General features: G+C 43.3%; 1 protein-coding gene across 1 annotated transcript in view; it reads right to left on the minus strand.

Annotated features, from left to right (window-relative positions):
* PTPRG (protein tyrosine phosphatase receptor type G) overlaps positions 1 to 18,728 on the minus strand; it is a 708,710-nt gene that overhangs the window by 163,607 nt on the left and 526,375 nt on the right. The window contains 1 exon segment of the mRNA XM_030208031.1: positions 14,853 to 14,961. Within this exon segment, the coding sequence (XP_030063891.1) occupies positions 14,853 to 14,961 (109 nt within the window).

Here is an 18,728-nt window from a genome sequence, read left to right on the forward strand (position 1 = left end):
CCACACCCAGCAGCTGTCGCAACAAATCTAGGCACAAGCACAGGTGTAGTGGAATACGTATATCCACATAGCAGCTTACGAATAAGAAACATAGCTGCCATGTCCACATAGCCATAAAGCTGAGAAAGGTACACCAGACCAGCTAAAGTGGCGTACCACACCCAACGACCACCTCTGAATCCTGGCAAACACAATGAAATCCACCACCCAGGATAATGGAATAGGAAAGCGTGCTCCCACCCCTTTATTGACCAAATACTATAGAAAACGGTTCCAATCCATCTTATATACCTGTTCACAGCCAATGAACAACGTGAGCAATTTGTTGAATGCCTGAGAAAACTGGACCAAAGCTCTAACAGCATGGCCATCACTGCATCATCCGCCCACTGAGGCCAATGCTCTGAACTGTGCAGACTGAAATCGACAAAGAGCATACGCTATATCATTATAGACCCCAGGGCCACGACAAGCAAAAGCATATGATTCATCCGTAAACAGCATAGCACAATCAAATGTAACACCTCCACCATTAATGGGCACCGCACAGACTGCTGATTCAGTGCCGTTACAACCGCTGCATTAGCTGAGTGAAACAATCACTCTACTGTTGATTAACAACTCTCCCCATAGCTCCAAAGCTACTCACATTGGGGAAAAGCTCCAGGAAGGCCACATTTTGACAATAACCCCGTTCACACTGCCACATCAGTCATGCCTTAGCACACCATGCCAATGTATAATTATTACTACAGCAAGAGGCCCTCACTGGATGTCCACCGGAAGGGTGGAAGGCCAGATTTTAGGACTCAGGCTTCCTAGACGATTACGACAGGATTTATGTGCTAAGAAGCATTGTAATGTGATCACAGGAAACCACACTAGGACAAAGAAGGAGAAAGCTGTTTTTTTTAGAGGGGAAAGTCAAGTAATGTATGTTTGAAGGTGTGGCACGATAAGGTCTATCAAACTGTCACTTGCAGCACAAAAAGAAAGAAAAACCTGTCTCGGGGTTAAAATCACGGCTCAGAGACAGAATGAGAAAGCCTTTGTTTAAGGGAGATGGAATGAAATAGAGAGCAACGCCCAAAAGTCAAAGCAGTATGAGCAGTGAATGTGGGGAGTGGGGAGATAACGTCCTAATAAAATGACACAAAAGAGGAGAAAAAAAGTATGCCCTGATAAAAGGAGAATGCAGAGTAAGATTAAGATTTTAAAAGTGAAAGCAGAAATACATCCGTACATTCTTACATGCTCAGAAGTGCACGTACAACGGACTTGGCAGCATGAGGCATGAAAAGATAAGTCATTTTACAATTATGGTGCCTGCTTAAGGAACCAATTTTGAGGGGAAACCGGAGTTGAAAGATACCTGTGTAAAAGACTGTTGTACCACTTCAGCATAGAACAGGGACAAAAACGAACGGAAAAGGGGGAGAGAAAAAAAATCACTTTCTAGCTTTTAAAAGTGAACTATAGAGCCTCCTCTGCCAAAGCAGTGCTGGACTGATAAGGCAGCTAAAGTGGGCAAGCTCCCAGATTCTCATGTCTTGAGATTAGTGAACTACAGCACTTGTTAGGGAAAACCTTTAAAAGCTACCGAAAGAAATGGCAGTTTCGGAAGCCTGAATAAGGATATTAAAAAAATGTGAGGGAAAAAAGGGTTTAGAACTTACAACTCTTCGGGCAAGTTTAAATAGATTTACAAAGGCAGATTCGAAGCCCAAGAGGGAGTATATATTTACTAGTAATGTAAATAAGCTTTGTTCCGAAAGAGAATCAAACCTCACAGCACATGGGACTGAGAAGGAAAAAGAAAAGTTTTCTAGGAAATCAAAAAATAAAAAATGATTTCTGGTTTGCACAAGAAGCCAAAAAGGTGTATGTAAGGTATTAAGTTACCCCAATTGGTACCGTGCGGGCCACACCCTTATAAATTTTACACGGACCACAGACATATGGTGTAGGAGTCGGTAGAACACCAGAGAGGAGGGCAGGGAGGATTATTGTGGCAGAAAAAGGGGGACAAGAACAAAATGTTGTGGAGGAAGGATTCAGATTGGACTTAAGGAAAGAAAAATGCTATGGGGGTGGGGTGAGAGCACAGGACTGAACAGCTGTGAAAAGAGCAATCAGTTGAACTACGCAGTAAATAATAAAGATTTTGACAGGTGGAAATGAGAAATAAGAAAAGCAGAGACGGAACAGGATAGTTCACACAAAAATACAATTCAGACAGAGTGCAAAGACACACACAAAGATACAAAGGAAAAAGAACGAAATAAGAGATACTACGCAGTTATTCATACTGCACTATGAAAAGAGCCGAGAAAAGTGTGGACAGGAAGGGGGGGTGTGGGCTGAGTGGTTAGAGAGAAAGCATAGTTCAGAAGACTGCGGAACTGATTAGATAAGAGGAAAACAGTAGTTGGACGACGGTAAGCAGCTACAAAGCTGAACACCGTAATTACTGTTTTTAGCTACAAAAGAAAGTTGTAGGAAGTTTTTTGTAAGCTGCCCAGGACTATGGATGGAGTGGGATATAAAGTTGCTAAATAAATAAACAAGCAAGCAAGCAAGCCAAAACCTAACCACTGGAAGCATCTGTAAAGAAATTTTAATTCGTGTTGTCACCTGCTTCCCAGCCACTTGCTTACCCTTCCCGACCACCCCACAAAAACCTCATCTACTTTTCGCAGTGCCATGACCAGATCTGTCTCCAACAAAAATCCACCACCCCAGTGGCCCCCCCACTACAACTACCACAGTGAAATTCTACCGAACCCCCACACAAACTCCAGCCTCCATCTTAACAAGGCACTGCCTCCAACTGAACACAACCCACAAGCCCAAGTGGGGGGGAGGAGGGGCCCATATACACTGCCACACAGGCCTGCATCTCCACAACTGGCACAACACCAAAGAGTCCCGCCTCATGCTGAAAACACCATAGGCCGCAAAGGCCTCTGCCCACCGTCCTCCCACACTGCTGACTGCCACAGCCCACCCCTAGCCGACACGCCCTGTGGTCATCACATGCTAACACGGTGTGGGCCACTTACTCATCGTTGGACTGAAACTGTCCACTGAAAAATGGAAGCGTGCTTACTGCTCACAGATGCCCGATCTCCCACTGAAGCAACTGCTGCCAGTTCTCTCTCACGCTACCTCCAACTGCTGCCGTGACACAGAACTAGAAAAATTGGTACCACAAATTGGTACCAGAAACCCACCACCTTCCCTTTTCCCAACAGCCTTCTTCCCATCACCTCCACCAGTAATCTGCCTTTTTCATCTTGATTCAACAGCACTCTTCAATCATCTAGCTTCCCCTCACCTATCCATCTAATATCCACCCTAGCCAACCCCTTGTCCCCATCACCTCCCCCCACACACACACTACCCCCACCCTCTTTCCCTTTTTTCAAGTTCCAGGTGACTCCCCCACTGTTATCCGCACTCACGTCAATCTGGAGAGAGATTTCCATTATTTTTTTTTATAGAGGTACCTTTTATTCAATGCATAATCTAGGTCTGCAGCTTGTGGGAAGTTAAGAGGGATGTATTATGAATACATTTCCTGTGGGCAGTTTTTATAAAAATGGATAGTAAAACTTTGTCCTAGTTACTAAAGTTCCGAACACCATGTAACATGACAGCTGAGAAGCTACAGTGCTTTCTGAAGCCTCTCAACTCCTCATGGAGAACCCGTCAGAGGTTGCTTCAAAAGCAGCACATTGGTGATGTGGCTTCAGGCTCTTCTGTTGGGAGAGCATGCAGGGCCTGGGAGATACTGTAGCATGTTCTCAGAGCCCAGCTAATTCACTAGAAGTCTGTTCTTGCCTTTGGCTGGTCTATTTCCAAGAAAAAGAAAGAGAAAAATATATTTGTTTGCTATCGATTCACTTAGCTCACACTTCACTGCAAATTTACATTGTACCACAAGAGGCAGGACAGAGTAGCCAAGTTGGAACCAGCAGACAAACTCCTCACAAACCAACTGGGCCAGCGATGGAAGGTTGGTACTAGCTCTGTATCTAGAGGCCAGATAATTGGCAATAGCCAGTCATTGGAGCCGACTCTGTGGGTGCTTGAGCACCCCCAATATTAAGAAAGTTCCTTGTATGTGTCCAGGGAGGGATTATTTTCATTGGGTTTAGCACCCCTAATAATTTTGAAAGTTGGCTCCTGCTTGGGGCCCTTTTACTAAGCTGTGCTAAGAAATTGTCTTTGTGCATCTTTATGTGGAACTTTCCTGTGCACTAAGCCTATTTTAGGGCTTTTTTCCTATTTGTTGAATATATGGTTTGTGCTAATGTTAAGCATTAGCATGTGGGCATTAAAAAAAATGTAATTGGAAACATTTATCGCCTCCTATTTAGGAGGTGCTAAGGGCTCCTGTGTCTGTTTACTCTTTCCAAAAACACTAGGACTAGGGGGCATTCAATTAAGCTACAAAGTAGTAAATTTAAGACGAATCGGAGACAATTTTTCTTGGGATCTTGCCAGGTATTTGTGACCTGGATTGGCCACTGTTGGAAACAGGTTGCTGGGCTTGATAGACCTTTGGTCTGTCCCAGTATGGCAACACTTATGTGCTTGGGATTCTGAATGGAATCTTGCTACTCTTTGAGATTCTGAATGGAATGTCGCTACTCTTTGGGGTCCTACATGGAATGTTGCTACTCTTTAGGTTTCCAGAATCTTGCTATTCTTTGCAGGTCTACATGGAATGTTGCTACTCTTTGGGTTTCTGCCAGATACTTGTGACCTGGATTGGCCACTGTTGGAAACAGGGTGCTGGGCTTGATGGACCTTTGGTCTGTCCCAGCATGGCAATACTTATGTACTTATGGATGTGCTCAGTTAGTACCGCAGTGATATCAGTGCACTAGCTGATTAATGCATCAATGCCCATTCCACACCCCTGACATGCTCCCCCCCCCCAAAAAAAAAAATTTACCATGCGCAGGTGGCAAAACTAACACCAAATGCTTTAGCATATCCCACGCTAAGCTACTCTTCTTCCTTTAGGTGTGTGTTAACATCTAACACAGCTTAGTAAAAGGGCCTCTATTTTTGGCAGTTGCTTAGACCAGCGGTTCCCAAACAGTGCGCTGCAGTGAACCCTCAGGGGTGCCGCAGCGCATTGCTCCCTATTTTCTCCTCCCACAGGTCCAGCATCTGCTGTTTCCTGCTTCCTCCCCCGCCACCGCTTAGGCGCTTGCAGCTTACATTTTCGGGTGTTCGTTATTCACACAGGCACTGCGGGGGACTTCCTTCTGCTGTGTCCAGCCCTCGCAAGAGGAAGCTGCATCAGAGAGGGTCGGACGTGGTAGACTGGGAAGGCACCGAAGTGCCTGTGTGAATCGTGGATGGCCCGAAAATGCACTGCAGCGGGGGAAGGAAAAGGAAGCGGCAGTGATCCTGGACCTGCAGGAAGCAAGGTAGGAGCGATGCTGGATTTGGGGAAGGTGTGCTGGTGTGAGAGGAGGGCGCTGTAGGGAAAGGGAAAGGAGACCTATGTGGAGGGGGGGGGGGGGGGGCGGGTACAGAGACCCATGTGGCCAGACCGGGGGGTGAGGGGTGCCGCAACCTAAAAAGTTTGGGACCCCTGGTTTAGACTAATGGTTTTGTGTAGCGTACTGTGGAGGTTGGTGTTTAAAATGGGAACTTATTAAAGAGGCTAGAGAAACAAGGAGGAGTGGCCTAGTGGTTAGGGTGGTGGACTCTGGTCCTGGGGAACTGAGTTCAATTCCCACTTCAGGCACGGGCAGCTCCTTGTGACTCTGGGCAAGTCACTTAACCCTCCATTGCCGCAGGTACAAATAAGTACCTGTATATGTAAGCCGCATTGAGCCTGCCATGAGTGGGAAAGCGTGGGGTACAAATGTAAAAAAAAAAAAAAAAATTAGGAAAACAACAAAAAGTGACTTAGATAAGTAGCTATATTCTACATGCGATCTTCAAGTTTTACAGTTGGCAGCTAGGCTACATCCTCAGCAATGTGGACTATAGGAGCCTGTCTTAATCTGTCATCATTTACCATATTTAGTTGCTGGGTTTTAATTTTTTCAAGATAAAGCCTCCGTAAGCCATAATCTTCCCCAGGGCCAACAACAGATGTACCAATTAAGTTGAACAGCTTGATTTAAGATTCTGGGTGAAGACTTGCGTCTTCAGTAACACATGGCCCATTACTCCTCTGTAGGGGCTGGTGGTAGAAACCAACCCAGATTAATTTTCAGGTTTTCCATCCATGGGCCTATCAACCTTTGTAATGTATCACGCAAAAAAAAAAAAAAAAAGTTTAAATACAGCAAATTTGTCGGGCTTCATAAAAATCATTTCCTTGAGGCAATGGTGGTCCAACAGTTACTTTTACCACATAAGTAAATGTAACACTATCATCTTTTAAAGCATAACTCAAGCGACTGCTCTCTTTAGGATGCAAACTGATTGCAGTAAATTAGGACAAACAACATTTTCTTTTGCTAGATGTTAATTCAACAAGCAGATTTTAAAAAGCTCATGCCTTAAAATCATCTCCTGTCTTTGCCCGGGCAGCAGCAGTGGCACTCATAGGCAGCCTGAACCTGGACTTTGTCTCTGAACCGTCCCACCCCTTCTGACGCAATTTCCCACCTTAGAGCAATACATGTCACTAAAACAAAATTTTGATCCCCAGCTCTCTCTCAGTCTTTCATTTTTCTCCACCTTTCTCCCTCTTCCCCAGTCCACCTTCTACCATATGCTCTTCTCCCCATATCCTCTCCCCACCACACTCTCCAAGTCCGTTCCAGACACTGAACCCCCACTCTTCTTTCCTACCAGTCGACCTCCACCATCGAATACACAGTAGCTCTCTTTCCACTTTACTAACCCTCCCCCCACCTTCTCTGCTAGTGCAACCTCTGAAACAGCCACTCTGTTTTCTTGTGAAAATAGATAGTAACATAGTAAATGACGGCAGATAAAGACCTGTATGGTCCATCCAGTCTGCCCAACAAGATAAACTCATTTTACATGGTATGTGATACTTTATATGTATACCTGAGTTTGATTTGTCCTTGCCATTCTCAGGGAACAGACCGTAGAAGTCTGCCCAGTATTGATCTTGTACTAAAAGTTCTGAAGATTCTGGAATCCTAAAGAGTTGATTCTGGAATCCCAATTAGTAGCAACATTCCATGAAGAACCCCAAAGAGTAACGAGGAGGGGCATAATCAAACGTCGCCGGCGATCTATTTGGCGGCGGGTGGCGGCGCTACAGCTGGCCGGAACCGTATTATCGAAAAAGATGGCCGGCCATCTTTTTTTTTCGATAGTGCGGTTTAGCCCGGCCAAATGCCAGAGTTCACCGGGGTTGAGATGGCCGGTTTTGTTTTTTCAGCGATAATGGAAAAAAATGCCGGCCATCTTCAACCCGGCAACATCCAAGGCATTTGGTCGTGGGAGGAGCCAGCATTTGTAGTGCACTGGTCCCCCTCACATGCCAGGACACCAACTGGGCACCCTAGGGGTCAGTGCGGTGGACTTCAGAAAAAGCTCCCACATGCATAGCTCCCTTACTTTGGGTGCTGAGCCCCCCCCCCCCCCCCCCCAAACTCACTACCCACAAATGCACACCTCTACCATAGCTCTTAGGTTTCAAGGGGGCAATTACATGTGGGTACACAGTGGGTTTTGGAGGGCTGCCATTACCAACACAAGTGTTACAGGTAGGGGAGGATGGGCATGGGTGCACCTGCCTTAAGTGCACTGTGGTACCCACTAACAGTGCTCCAGGGACCTGCATACACGCAGGCCTCTAGGACTTGTTGCTGCTGTATAACCTTGGCACAACAGTTGACACCTGAAGACTAATCTCTTTGAAAAAGTCCTTTATTTGATTAAGCACGTTTACTCACAATTAACTGCAGATCAGAGGTTGTGCCCCACTGGCAAAGAGTCTCCCTGGTACTGAGATTAGCAGTAGGTCAGCTGGCAGAATGGTGTACAATGCCCTCTTTCAGCAACATTCAAGGTAATAACTAAGTTCTCTAACGTGGGTAACACATGAAAGGGATCTAAAACTGGCTTACAATAATGGCCACTACCTCATGGACTACCGGAAACAAAACAGGGCACACTCTGACCCAGTTAGCAGAGGGAAAAGCACCATAGGAGTAGAGCCCACTACCCTACACCCACCACAATGGATTGCTGATGTGACTCTGCAGTGCACCTTACAGAAAAGGTGTCACACTCACCCGAGAGCCACATCATAACCAGGGAAAGGCTGTCAGAGGATAGAACACATTGTGCTGTCATGGAGGTGGGTACGGCATTTGAGGCTGGCACACAGGCTGCCAAAATATGTTTATAATTGTGTTTTTTAGTGTGGGAGGGGGTTGGTGACCACTGGGGGAGTACGGGGAGGTCATCCCCGATTCCTTCCGGTGGTCATCTGGTCATTTGGGGCACCTTTTTGAGGCTTGGTCGTGAAAATAAAAGGACCAAGTAAACCCGGCGAAATACTGCTTAACGCTGCTTTTTTTTGTTCCATTATCGGCGAAAGCCGGCCATCTGGTAGCCACGCCCATGCCCGCCCATGTCCCACCTTCGCGAAGCTACCGACATGCCCCCTTGAACTTTTGCTGGCGAAGCGACGGGGAAAGCGGTGATGCTGTCAAAAATGCCGCTTTCGATTATACCGATTTCGCCGCTTTTAAGAAATCGCCGGCCATCTCCCGATTTATGTCGGGAAATGGCCGGCGATCACTTTAGAAAATAAGCTGGATAGTAACATAGTAAATGATGGCAGATGAAGACCTGTACGGTCCATCCAGTCTGCCCAACAAGATAAACTCATTTTACACAGTATGTGATACTTTATATGTATACCTGAGTTTGATTTGTCCTTGCCTTTCTTAGGGCACAGACCGTAGAAGTCTGCCCAGCACTATTCTTGTACTAAAAGTTTTGAAGCTAACGTTGAAGCCCCTTAAAACTTACACTCCAGCCCATCCATATCTATTCAGTCACGATCAGGGTACAAACCGTAGAAGTCTGCCAGTACTGTTCTTGTACTAAGTTCTGAACCTAACGTCGAAGCCCCTTAAAATTTATACTCAAGCCCATCCCTATCTATTCAGTCACTATCAGCGTATAGACCTGCCCAGCACCGGTTTCGCTTCCCAGTTACCAGCGTTGCCACCCAATCTCCGCTAAGATTCCGTGGATCCATTCCTTCTAAACAGGATTCCTTTGTGTTTATCCCACGCACGTTTGAATTCCATTACAGTATTCATCTCCAACACCACCTCCTGCGGGAGGGCATTCCACGTATCCGCCACCCTTCTCTGTGAAAAAATACTTCCTGACATTACTCCTGGAATGCCCTCCCGCATTGAATTCACAGTCTTACAAGAACAGTATAGGGGATAGGGAACACCACGGGGCTCAAACTCACCTATTGCCACGCAGTGCATAAAGAAACTAAACAGATGCCCTGGAGGCACCACTATTTCAAGGCCGCCAGAGAATACAAGGAGGAGTGAACTGGGGAAAGGAGGAGGGAGCTGCCACTGGCTCCCAGGTCTTTCAGTGAAGAACACTGCACCGAGAGTTGGTTAATGTCGATTGGCTTTAATGCTTTAAGTATTACTCACGGTATTGTATGATTCCCACAATAAAGCAGTTCAAAAACAGATTTTAAATAAATAAGACATTTCAAAGAAGTTTGAATTAAAATAAACTTGAGGCCCTGTTTACTAAGCTGCGTTATAGGCGCATTAGCGTTTATAATGAGTGTTAACCGTTTATGTGCCTACAATATCCTTATAGGCGCCTAAACGGTTAGCGCGCACTAATTGTAAACGTGTTAAAAATGCTAACGCACCTTAGTAAACAGGGCCCTTGATTTTAATCCTCTGGGCTAAATTAGGGGCCCTTCTACTAAGCTGCGGTGAAATCTGGGCTTAGCATGGGGGGGGGGGGGGGGGGGAGTCCTGCATTAGAAGGCGCTGAGCTCAGATTTACAACAGCATTAAAGCCAAACATTTTCTTTTTTCTCTTTCTTTTTTTTTTTGAAGCTCATGCACTGTTTCTATTAGTGCACGGTACCTGCAAAAATATAACGCGGGAGCACACTTTAGGGGGCACTAAATGCTCCCAGGTTAACCCTGCATTATCCAGTTAGCATGCGATAATGGCCGGATAACAAAGGGAAGCCCACTCTCTGACACTGATATGCTCCCTCTTAAAAAATATACTAAAAAATTAGTTAACATGTGCTTACCCTCTATTTCTATATATATGGCTGGATTCTATACATGGCACCATAAGTCGCTGGAAACTCCCCGCGTAAGTGGTATTCTATAAGCCGTGGCTAAAATTTGGCCCGAATTATAGAATTAACGCTTAAGGGGAGAGGTCGCACGTGAATTTAGACGTGGCCATTTGCATCAACGAAAATGTGGCGCAAATACCCACACCTAAATTTATGCGTGGAACACCATTATTCTACAATTACACACGTAACTAAAAACCACATCCCCGATCCACCCCGAAACACCTGTGACCCTTCCATTTCTGCATCCCCCTTTTTGGAACCATGCACAATTTTTAGGCATGGATCCCGCGTCTAACTTTACACGTGTAATCCCCAATTATATCTAATTGCTTGTTAAAAAGCCAATTATTGGCACTAATTACTCATTATTTATTAAATTGTACGTGCAAATCAGGAACGCGCCTAAATTTGCTAGCACAATTTTTGGTGACCTTTATAAAATCAGGGGGATAGCGCTCAAAATTGCATGCTCAAATTGTGCACACAATTTTACGTGCCTAATGAGCCAATTAGCGCCAGTAACTAGGTGCTAGCAATCAATTATTGGCGTTAATTGGTAGATCTAGTTGCTATTCTGAAAGATGTGCATGTAAATCTTTCCGTATGGATCCAAAAATAGGACATGGTCATGGAAGGGGCACGGGTGGGTCAGGGGCAGTTCTAGGATTTGCGTGCAGTGTTATAGAATTTGAGGAATCCACACCAGGGTTCAGTTGGTGTAAATCTTCTTGCCCAAATTTGAGTGCAGATCCCGGCGCTAAGCAGGACCACAGAAAGATGGAGGCAAGACTCTCTAGGCCCTACCTAGGAAGCAGAGGCTTCTTCCTGCCTGCCTGCTTCTGGGTCTGTCTCTCTTCTGCTCCTGTGTGACAGGACCTGGATGATTGCAATAACATGATAACCTGGGTCCTGGAACACAGGAGCAGGAGACAACAGACTGAGGGAGGAGCACAGTGACATTGGAAGGTAAGGGGGGTGGCCCAAGTTGGGGGGGGGGCATGGCGCGGGGTGGTCCAAGTTGGGGGGGCATGGCGTGGGGCAGCCCGTGGGGGAGTGGTCCTGCCCCGGGCCCGGCTGTGTCTCTCGGTGGCCCTAGCACTAAACGCTATTATATAAACGGTGCCCAAAAACAGCTACTATAAAGTTAATGAAAAAGCCAAGACAAGCATGTGATGGTCTAGTTGTCACGAAAAAAGGCCAAGTTGTTTTTATGATCTGCTAGTTGAAAGTTAATTACCAGGCAGTGGAAAATTAACTTTGTTTGAACCAGTAGCTCAATAAAACTAATTTAACATTAGCTTAGAATTTTTCCTCCAAATCTCTTGTGCTCGTAAAGTAACACAGTGTATGATGGAAGAAAAAAAAAAAAAAAAAGACCAAATCGACTGAGTGGGTCAATTAAGTCTTTTTTTTCCTGCCATCATACACTCTGTTACTATGTGAGCACTAGAGATTTAGAAGAAAAATTCCAAGTTAATGTTAAATTAGTTTTATTGAGCTATTGGATGAAAGTTAATTATTTCCATCTAGACTGGAACTAAAACCCGCAAAATAAAGCCAGGGTTATTCTTTGGACTTTGGTGCGTATACTAACACCGATAAGCCCCAAGCTATCATTCACCAGCTCCCTAAAGACCTATCTGTGAAGACCACGCGTGGGAAGAGTTGGTAGCTTTAACTAACTGCATGGACCGAGGTAGTTTATATTCAAACGCAAATCCAGGCTAAAGACCTACCTGTTTGATGCTGCTTTTAACTCCTAACTTGTCACCTGCTCATAACCTTTATCTTGTCTTCCTCTCTTCAATAATCCCTTTCCCTATGTGTCCTAGCTGTCTGTCCTACCCTTATCCCTCATTTGTCCTGTCTGTCTGTCCTGATTTAGATTGTAAGCTCTTTTGAGCAGGGACTGTCTTTTCTTCATGTTAAATTGTGAAGCACTGCGTACGACTGGTAGCGCTATAGAAATGATTTGTAGTAGTAATGCAATACCACAAGATAAGAATATACTCTGTCTGGGGTTTGTATCTTTTTGTCACTGGTTCATCTTTTCTTGATATTTTCACTGTTGGTTCCTTTAAATATGACAGTGGGGCCATTTTACTAAGCCGCGTAGGTGCCTGCACGTACCCAACGTGTGTCAATTTGGAGTTATCGCCCAGCTACCGTGTGGGCCTTGCGGTAATTTCATTTTTGACACACGTCTGCTATGCGCGCTGGAAAATAAGGTTTAGTTTCCGGCACGTGGCAGAAAACGGGCGGTAATCGTCATTCTATGCGCGCAGATGATTACCGCACAGATAATGAGTGAGACCCTACCACAAAGTCAATGGCTGGCGGAAAGAACTCAGACCCACAAGGGACGTGTGCCAATTTTCATTTTGCTGCACATCCATTTTCGGCCAATTTTTTTAAAAAGGCCTTGTTTTACAGGGGCACTGAAAAATGGATCTGCGCACACCCAAAACACGTGCCTACACTAGCACAGCCCATTTTTCAGCGCACCTAAGTAAAAGGACCCCTGTTTGCTTTTATATTACAACCTTATTACTTGACTCGTGTATATGACTTATAAAGCTATTCAATTCCTGTGTCAATATTCTGCTGTACTGTTCATTTCTCCGGGCCCTGTTTACAAAGGTGCACTAGCGTTTTTAATGTATGCTAAAAATTAGCACCTGCTAACTGTGTAGATGCCCATAATCCTCCGGATTCTATATAGTTTGCCTAAAGAAATGCACTGAAATCGGCACAGGTTCTATAACAATGCGCGTACAAGCTAATGTCACATATATTTTTTTCGCAAACAACAATATATTCTTCCAATCAATTAATTTCAATTCCTTTAACCATTACTCATCTCATCACACTTTAAAATAGTCACTTTGATGTACTGTCTACATTCTTTTGGGGATCCTCAGATATTAATGCTGCTCTCACCATACAAACATAATATTGCAATGTTCATCCAACAGAATGGCTGAGGCACAAATCCTCATAGATCAACCCAAATATTCTCTAGAAAAAAAGCAAAAATCAAGTTTTCTAGAGAATATTTGGGTTGATCTATGAGGATTTGCGCCTCAGCCATTCTGTTGGATGAACATTGCAATATTATGTTTGTATGGTGAGAGCAGCATTAATATCTGAGGATCCCCAAAAGAATGTAGACAGTACATCAAAGTGACTATTTTAAAGTGTGATGAGATGAGTAATGGTTAAAGGAATTGAAATTAATTGATTGGAAGAATATATTGGTGTTTGGGACAAAATATATGTGATATTGGTTATAAAGTCCCCACACGAAAAATACTGGTCTAATAATAAGCCAATGAGCACTGATAACAGAACTTAACAAGCAATAATCTCCACTACCCAAGCACCAAAGGACTCAAATACAAATCAACTTACGCATCCAGCTTTCCCTATTTAAGCGCACAACTATGGAACACACTGCCAAAAGTAGTAAAAACTACGCTCGACCACCTAAGTTTCCGAAAAGTACTAAAACAAACCTGTTCAGAAAGGCATACCTCACCGACCCAACATAAAAACCTGGGTACCTGCGACGCAACAAATCCAAAGACCATAATGGACATATCCTAACTCTTCCTCTCTAAATTCCCCCAATGTATTTACCATACACGAACCTTATTGTACCACAATATCACCTTGCATTTGTTCATACCGGAAATGGCAGACGCCGTTACGGTACTATGTAAGCCACATTGAGCCTCAAATAGGTGGGAAAATGTGGGATACATGTAACAAATAAATACATAAATAAATGAGCATTAATTGGAACTGATTAGAATTTAGGTGCAGAACTTGCTAAGCGTATTCTGTAACGATGTGCACCAAACTTCTAACGTGCAGAGGCAAAAAAGGGGCATGGTTATGGGCATGGAAATGGGCGTTTTCTGGGCATTCCAAAATTTACGCACTTAGTTATAGAATAAGGCCTAGTGCGCCTAAATCTACACGAGGGGATTTACACCGAGTTTTTGTTGATGTAAATGGATGAGCGTAGATTTAGGCGCTGAAATATGAACTAAGCGTATTCCATAATTGGCGCCTAAATCTAGGCAGCGATTATAAAACAAGCTTAGTTAGCACTGATTTCAGCGCCGAATTTTTAGGTGTCATGTATAGAATCTCCTCCAATATTCCTATGGGCGTCTACACGGTTAGTGCACGCTAATTTTTTAGCACATGCTATGAACACTAGAACGCCTTTGTAAACAGGGCCCTTTCTTATTTATTTATTGGGATTTATTTACCCCCTTTTTGAAGGAATTCACTCAAGGCAGTGTACAATATGAATAAATCAATAGGCAACAGGCAATTACAGCAGTAAAAATATTCAAATAACAGTACAAAGTATGGCATAGTACACTACTTACAATGTCAACATAATACGTAATAGAAACGTCAATCAAAATGTTCTAATAACAAAAAAAAATATTTGGAAATTAGAATATACAGGCAAGAACTGGACACCTTATTTTATTTTTACCTTGAAATAGCATTGTTTGGCTAAAATCGCTACGCATGTCATTTCGGCAAACAGCTTGAACTCTGAACAGATAAAGGATGTCGGGTGAAACGTGATGAATGATGGCTTTCTGTATAAAAAGAAAAACAAAAAGTATTTAGTTTTCTCAAAAGAAATTTGGAGACCTTTGTGCAAAATATAAACTGCATTGCACCATCCCAGCGAGCAACAAAAGATACTCAAGAGGCTCATTTTCAAAGCATATAGACATACCAAAGTAACACAAATTACTATGGGACACTTTTACAAAGCGGCGGTAAGCCCAAAGCGGGCTGATCACTCGCTAAAAAGGAAATAATGCCAGATTAACACAGCAGCCTGGCAGTAGTTCCCACTCCCAGCGTGTCATCATAACTGGCCGGTGTGTACCTGGCAGTAATCAGGCAGTATCCACTAAAATATATAAATAATTAGGGTGTGGAAATGTATAATCGTTAGATATTTATAAGTTACTGTAATTTCCACTCGTTGAAAAAGTTAAAAAAAAAAAAAATTCAACCGCAGTACCGTTCAATGTTTAAGAAGGAGAAAAAGGCCTCACAGAGCTCCTAGATATTGATCATCTATTGGAGCTTAAACGGATCTGTACTGATCCTCTGTTCATCATTGGCCAAAAACCTTCTGTGGTGTGTAATCTCCTACCCTCTTTCATATTACATGTAATACCTTGATAGTAATACGAAAGAGGGTAGGAGATTACACACCACAGAAGGTTTTTGGCCAATGATGAACAGAGGATCAGTACAGATCCGTTTAAGCTCCAATAGATGATCAATATCTAGGAGCTCTGTGAGGCCTTTTTCTCCTTCTTAAACATTGAACGGTACTGCGGTTGAATTTTTTCAATAAAAACTTTTTCAACGAGTGGAAATTACAGTAACTTACAAGTAATCAGGCAGTGCCATGCGCTGCCCGTTTATTGCTGGGTTAGCGTAGGAGCCCTTACCACCACCCCAATGGATGGTGGTAAGGGCTCCCCCCTCCCAAAATGGCCACGCAGCAAGTGCTTCACTTGCTGCACAGTTGTTTCCTGAAGAAAAGAAAGACCTACCTTTTACCTGCTGCAGTAAAAGAGGGCCTCGATGCGTGTCAAAAACACGCACCGAAGCCAGCGCAGGCCCCCTTATGCTGCAGCTTGGTAAAAGGGGTCCTATGTAACTTTGTAAGTATATGCTCTTTGAAAATGAGCACCTTGATAGTGTAGACTATGCAACTATGCTTCTCACTGGTAGGTTAAAATTCAAAGTGCCCAATTCTGGGGTTGTTTTACCTCATACTAAAAATCTCTGCTTACTCCTATTTTTTTTTTTTTTTTGGGGGGGGGGTACAAATTTGGTAAAAAGCAATTGGTTCAATATTAAAAGGTATTTCTACAGTTAATTCTGGCAGTTAACCAAAAAAATGTCTTGCTTTTAAAATTCTTCCCCCCCCCCCCCCCCCCACAGACACACAAAAAGACTGATATCCAGCCAAAATTTCTCCTTCTGAGCAGAAACAAGCATTCCAGGGGGTGGAGTCAAATGCTAAAGGAATAGTGCCAATATGTGGTTCTATCTGCATAACTTACAAACACATAACTTACTGTTTAAGGGCCTTGTTTACTAAGGTACATAAGTATTGCCATACTGGGAAAGACCAAAGGTCCATCAAGCCCAGCATCCTGTTTCCAACAGTGGCCAATCCAGATTACAAATACCTGGCAAGATCCCAAAAAGTACAAAACATTTTATACTGCGTTAGGTGCGTTAGTGTTTTTAACACACCTATAATTGGTGTGCACGCTAAACGTGTAGGCGCCTATAGGGATATTGTAGGCACATACATGGTTAACGCATGTTAAAGATGCTAACGCGCCTATCACGAGGCTTAGTAAACAGGGCCCTTAGTCTGGAATTGCACACTTATCAGTCAGACTCAAATGGATAAGTGCTCATTAGTCTTCTTTCTACTAGTATAAGAATAAGGCATTGGTATGTCAGACAATCACCCAAGCTAAATGCCTGAATACTGTCTGATACTTGGTAATGGGGAGTGGATGGGGAGGACGGGAGAGTTGACTTAGGCATTTCTTCCTGCTCTTTTGATCCTCTAGTGCAAGGGTGGGCAACCTTTACACACAGAGAGATGCATGAACATCAAAACTATCCCTGGCAGACCTCAACATTATGTTGTGGGAACTGGAAATGCACAGAGCTCTGCAGACCTTCTGTGATAAATAAATCAGTAAAAATTGAGTCTATAATGATGGAAACACACTGTTAAAAGCTATTCTGATAAAATCATTGTGAAATACAGTATTTAGATTCACAAAACCTCTGGTTAATGAGGTTTTCTGTGAATACTTCCCGTGGTCTTGAAGGCCGCAGATTAATATTTGATGTTAATATTTGAATTGAATTTAAGCCTCTGCACCCCAACTAAACAGTGGATTTCATTCACCCTGTTTTCCAGAGAGATCTTAATTTTTTTTTTCTTCAGCAAGAAATCTCTCTTTGCCACCATAGTAACCATAGATTGCCCGCCCCTGCTCTACTGCAATTAGAACCAAGTCATCTTGGTACCATGAGTCTTAATTTGGAACCACCTAGGAATCTTCTCTACTCTATTACATTCTTCCCTCCCTCCCATGTAACTAATCTGATCATTCCAATGGTAGTCATGTGCAATCCAACAGGTATCACTCTTACATGATGACCAAGATTGCTGCTCCCAGGAAGCTGTGATTGCTGCTCCCATATCGCCTTCACTGACCAGAAAAGTAGAAAACCGAATCTGAGGATCAAACTGAGATGTTGCCACTAAACCACCAGGCCAGCCCCATAATAGGTGGCCCGAGCAAGTATATTATTGTGAATCTCTGTATTTTCTTGCTATTTTTCATCTTTCTGTTCCTGAAATGAAGGCATCCAAGCCAATATTAATCTGGTTACATGCTCACCTCTGAGCCTTTTGCCTGCCTCCATCCCCCAACAGAGAAGTTAAACAACGTGTAGGCAAGCCCTTATTACAATTTGCTTCAAGTTATCAGGTCATCAAATAAGCTGCAAAGTTAATGATTTTTTTTTGTTACATAAGGCCTCTATTTTTTCATATGGAGATAGCTTTTGTTGATTAGCATACCAATTTTTTAATTTTTTTTTTGGTTGCTAACAAAAAAAAACCCTTAAGCCCATGGAGTTTTGACAAGAGAAAGGTTTGATTGCATCACAACCTTGGGTGCCATTCTTTCGATTCCTCTTTGATTTCAAGCAGCACATCATTGCTTAATGTGACCCAGATAACAGTGTCTAGTGGGGAAATTGAAAATATAAATGGAAATGAAGTAAAACAATCTTCATCTAAACGGAATATGCAAAGTATTATTCTATAACTGATTGAACAGGCCCAGAGGACTGTGAATATGAAGAAATGATGGGTAACCATCATTAGGAATTTCATTTTGTGCTACTGCATCTTTCATATGCATACAAAATTACCAATTTCATTATTCCACAGGCTTCTTTTGATTAACAACAAACGAAGGCCTTTCAAATCTGAATATGTGACTTTGATTTTTATATGCAAGGAATTTTAAGCACTAATGCTGTACTTGCTTTCGTTTAGAGAGAAGAATGTCAAACAGAACTGGTCTTCAATTGGACGGTTGGAATGGCAGAGCTTTTTCAAATCGCATTAATCTGTCTGCCCACTCAAATCTGATACAGATCTTAGGTACAAAACTCTTCTTACTTAGACATAAATCAGTTTACAGCATGTGTAAAGCTGAATAATATAAGAATTTACCCTCCTGATGGAGCAATGTTCTCCAAGTGAGCTCAATCTAGAGAATGACACAGG

This window comes from Microcaecilia unicolor, chromosome 6, assembly GCF_901765095.1.
Source record: "Microcaecilia unicolor chromosome 6, aMicUni1.1, whole genome shotgun sequence".
In the NCBI taxonomy this organism is placed as follows: domain Eukaryota; kingdom Metazoa; phylum Chordata; class Amphibia; order Gymnophiona; family Siphonopidae; genus Microcaecilia; species Microcaecilia unicolor.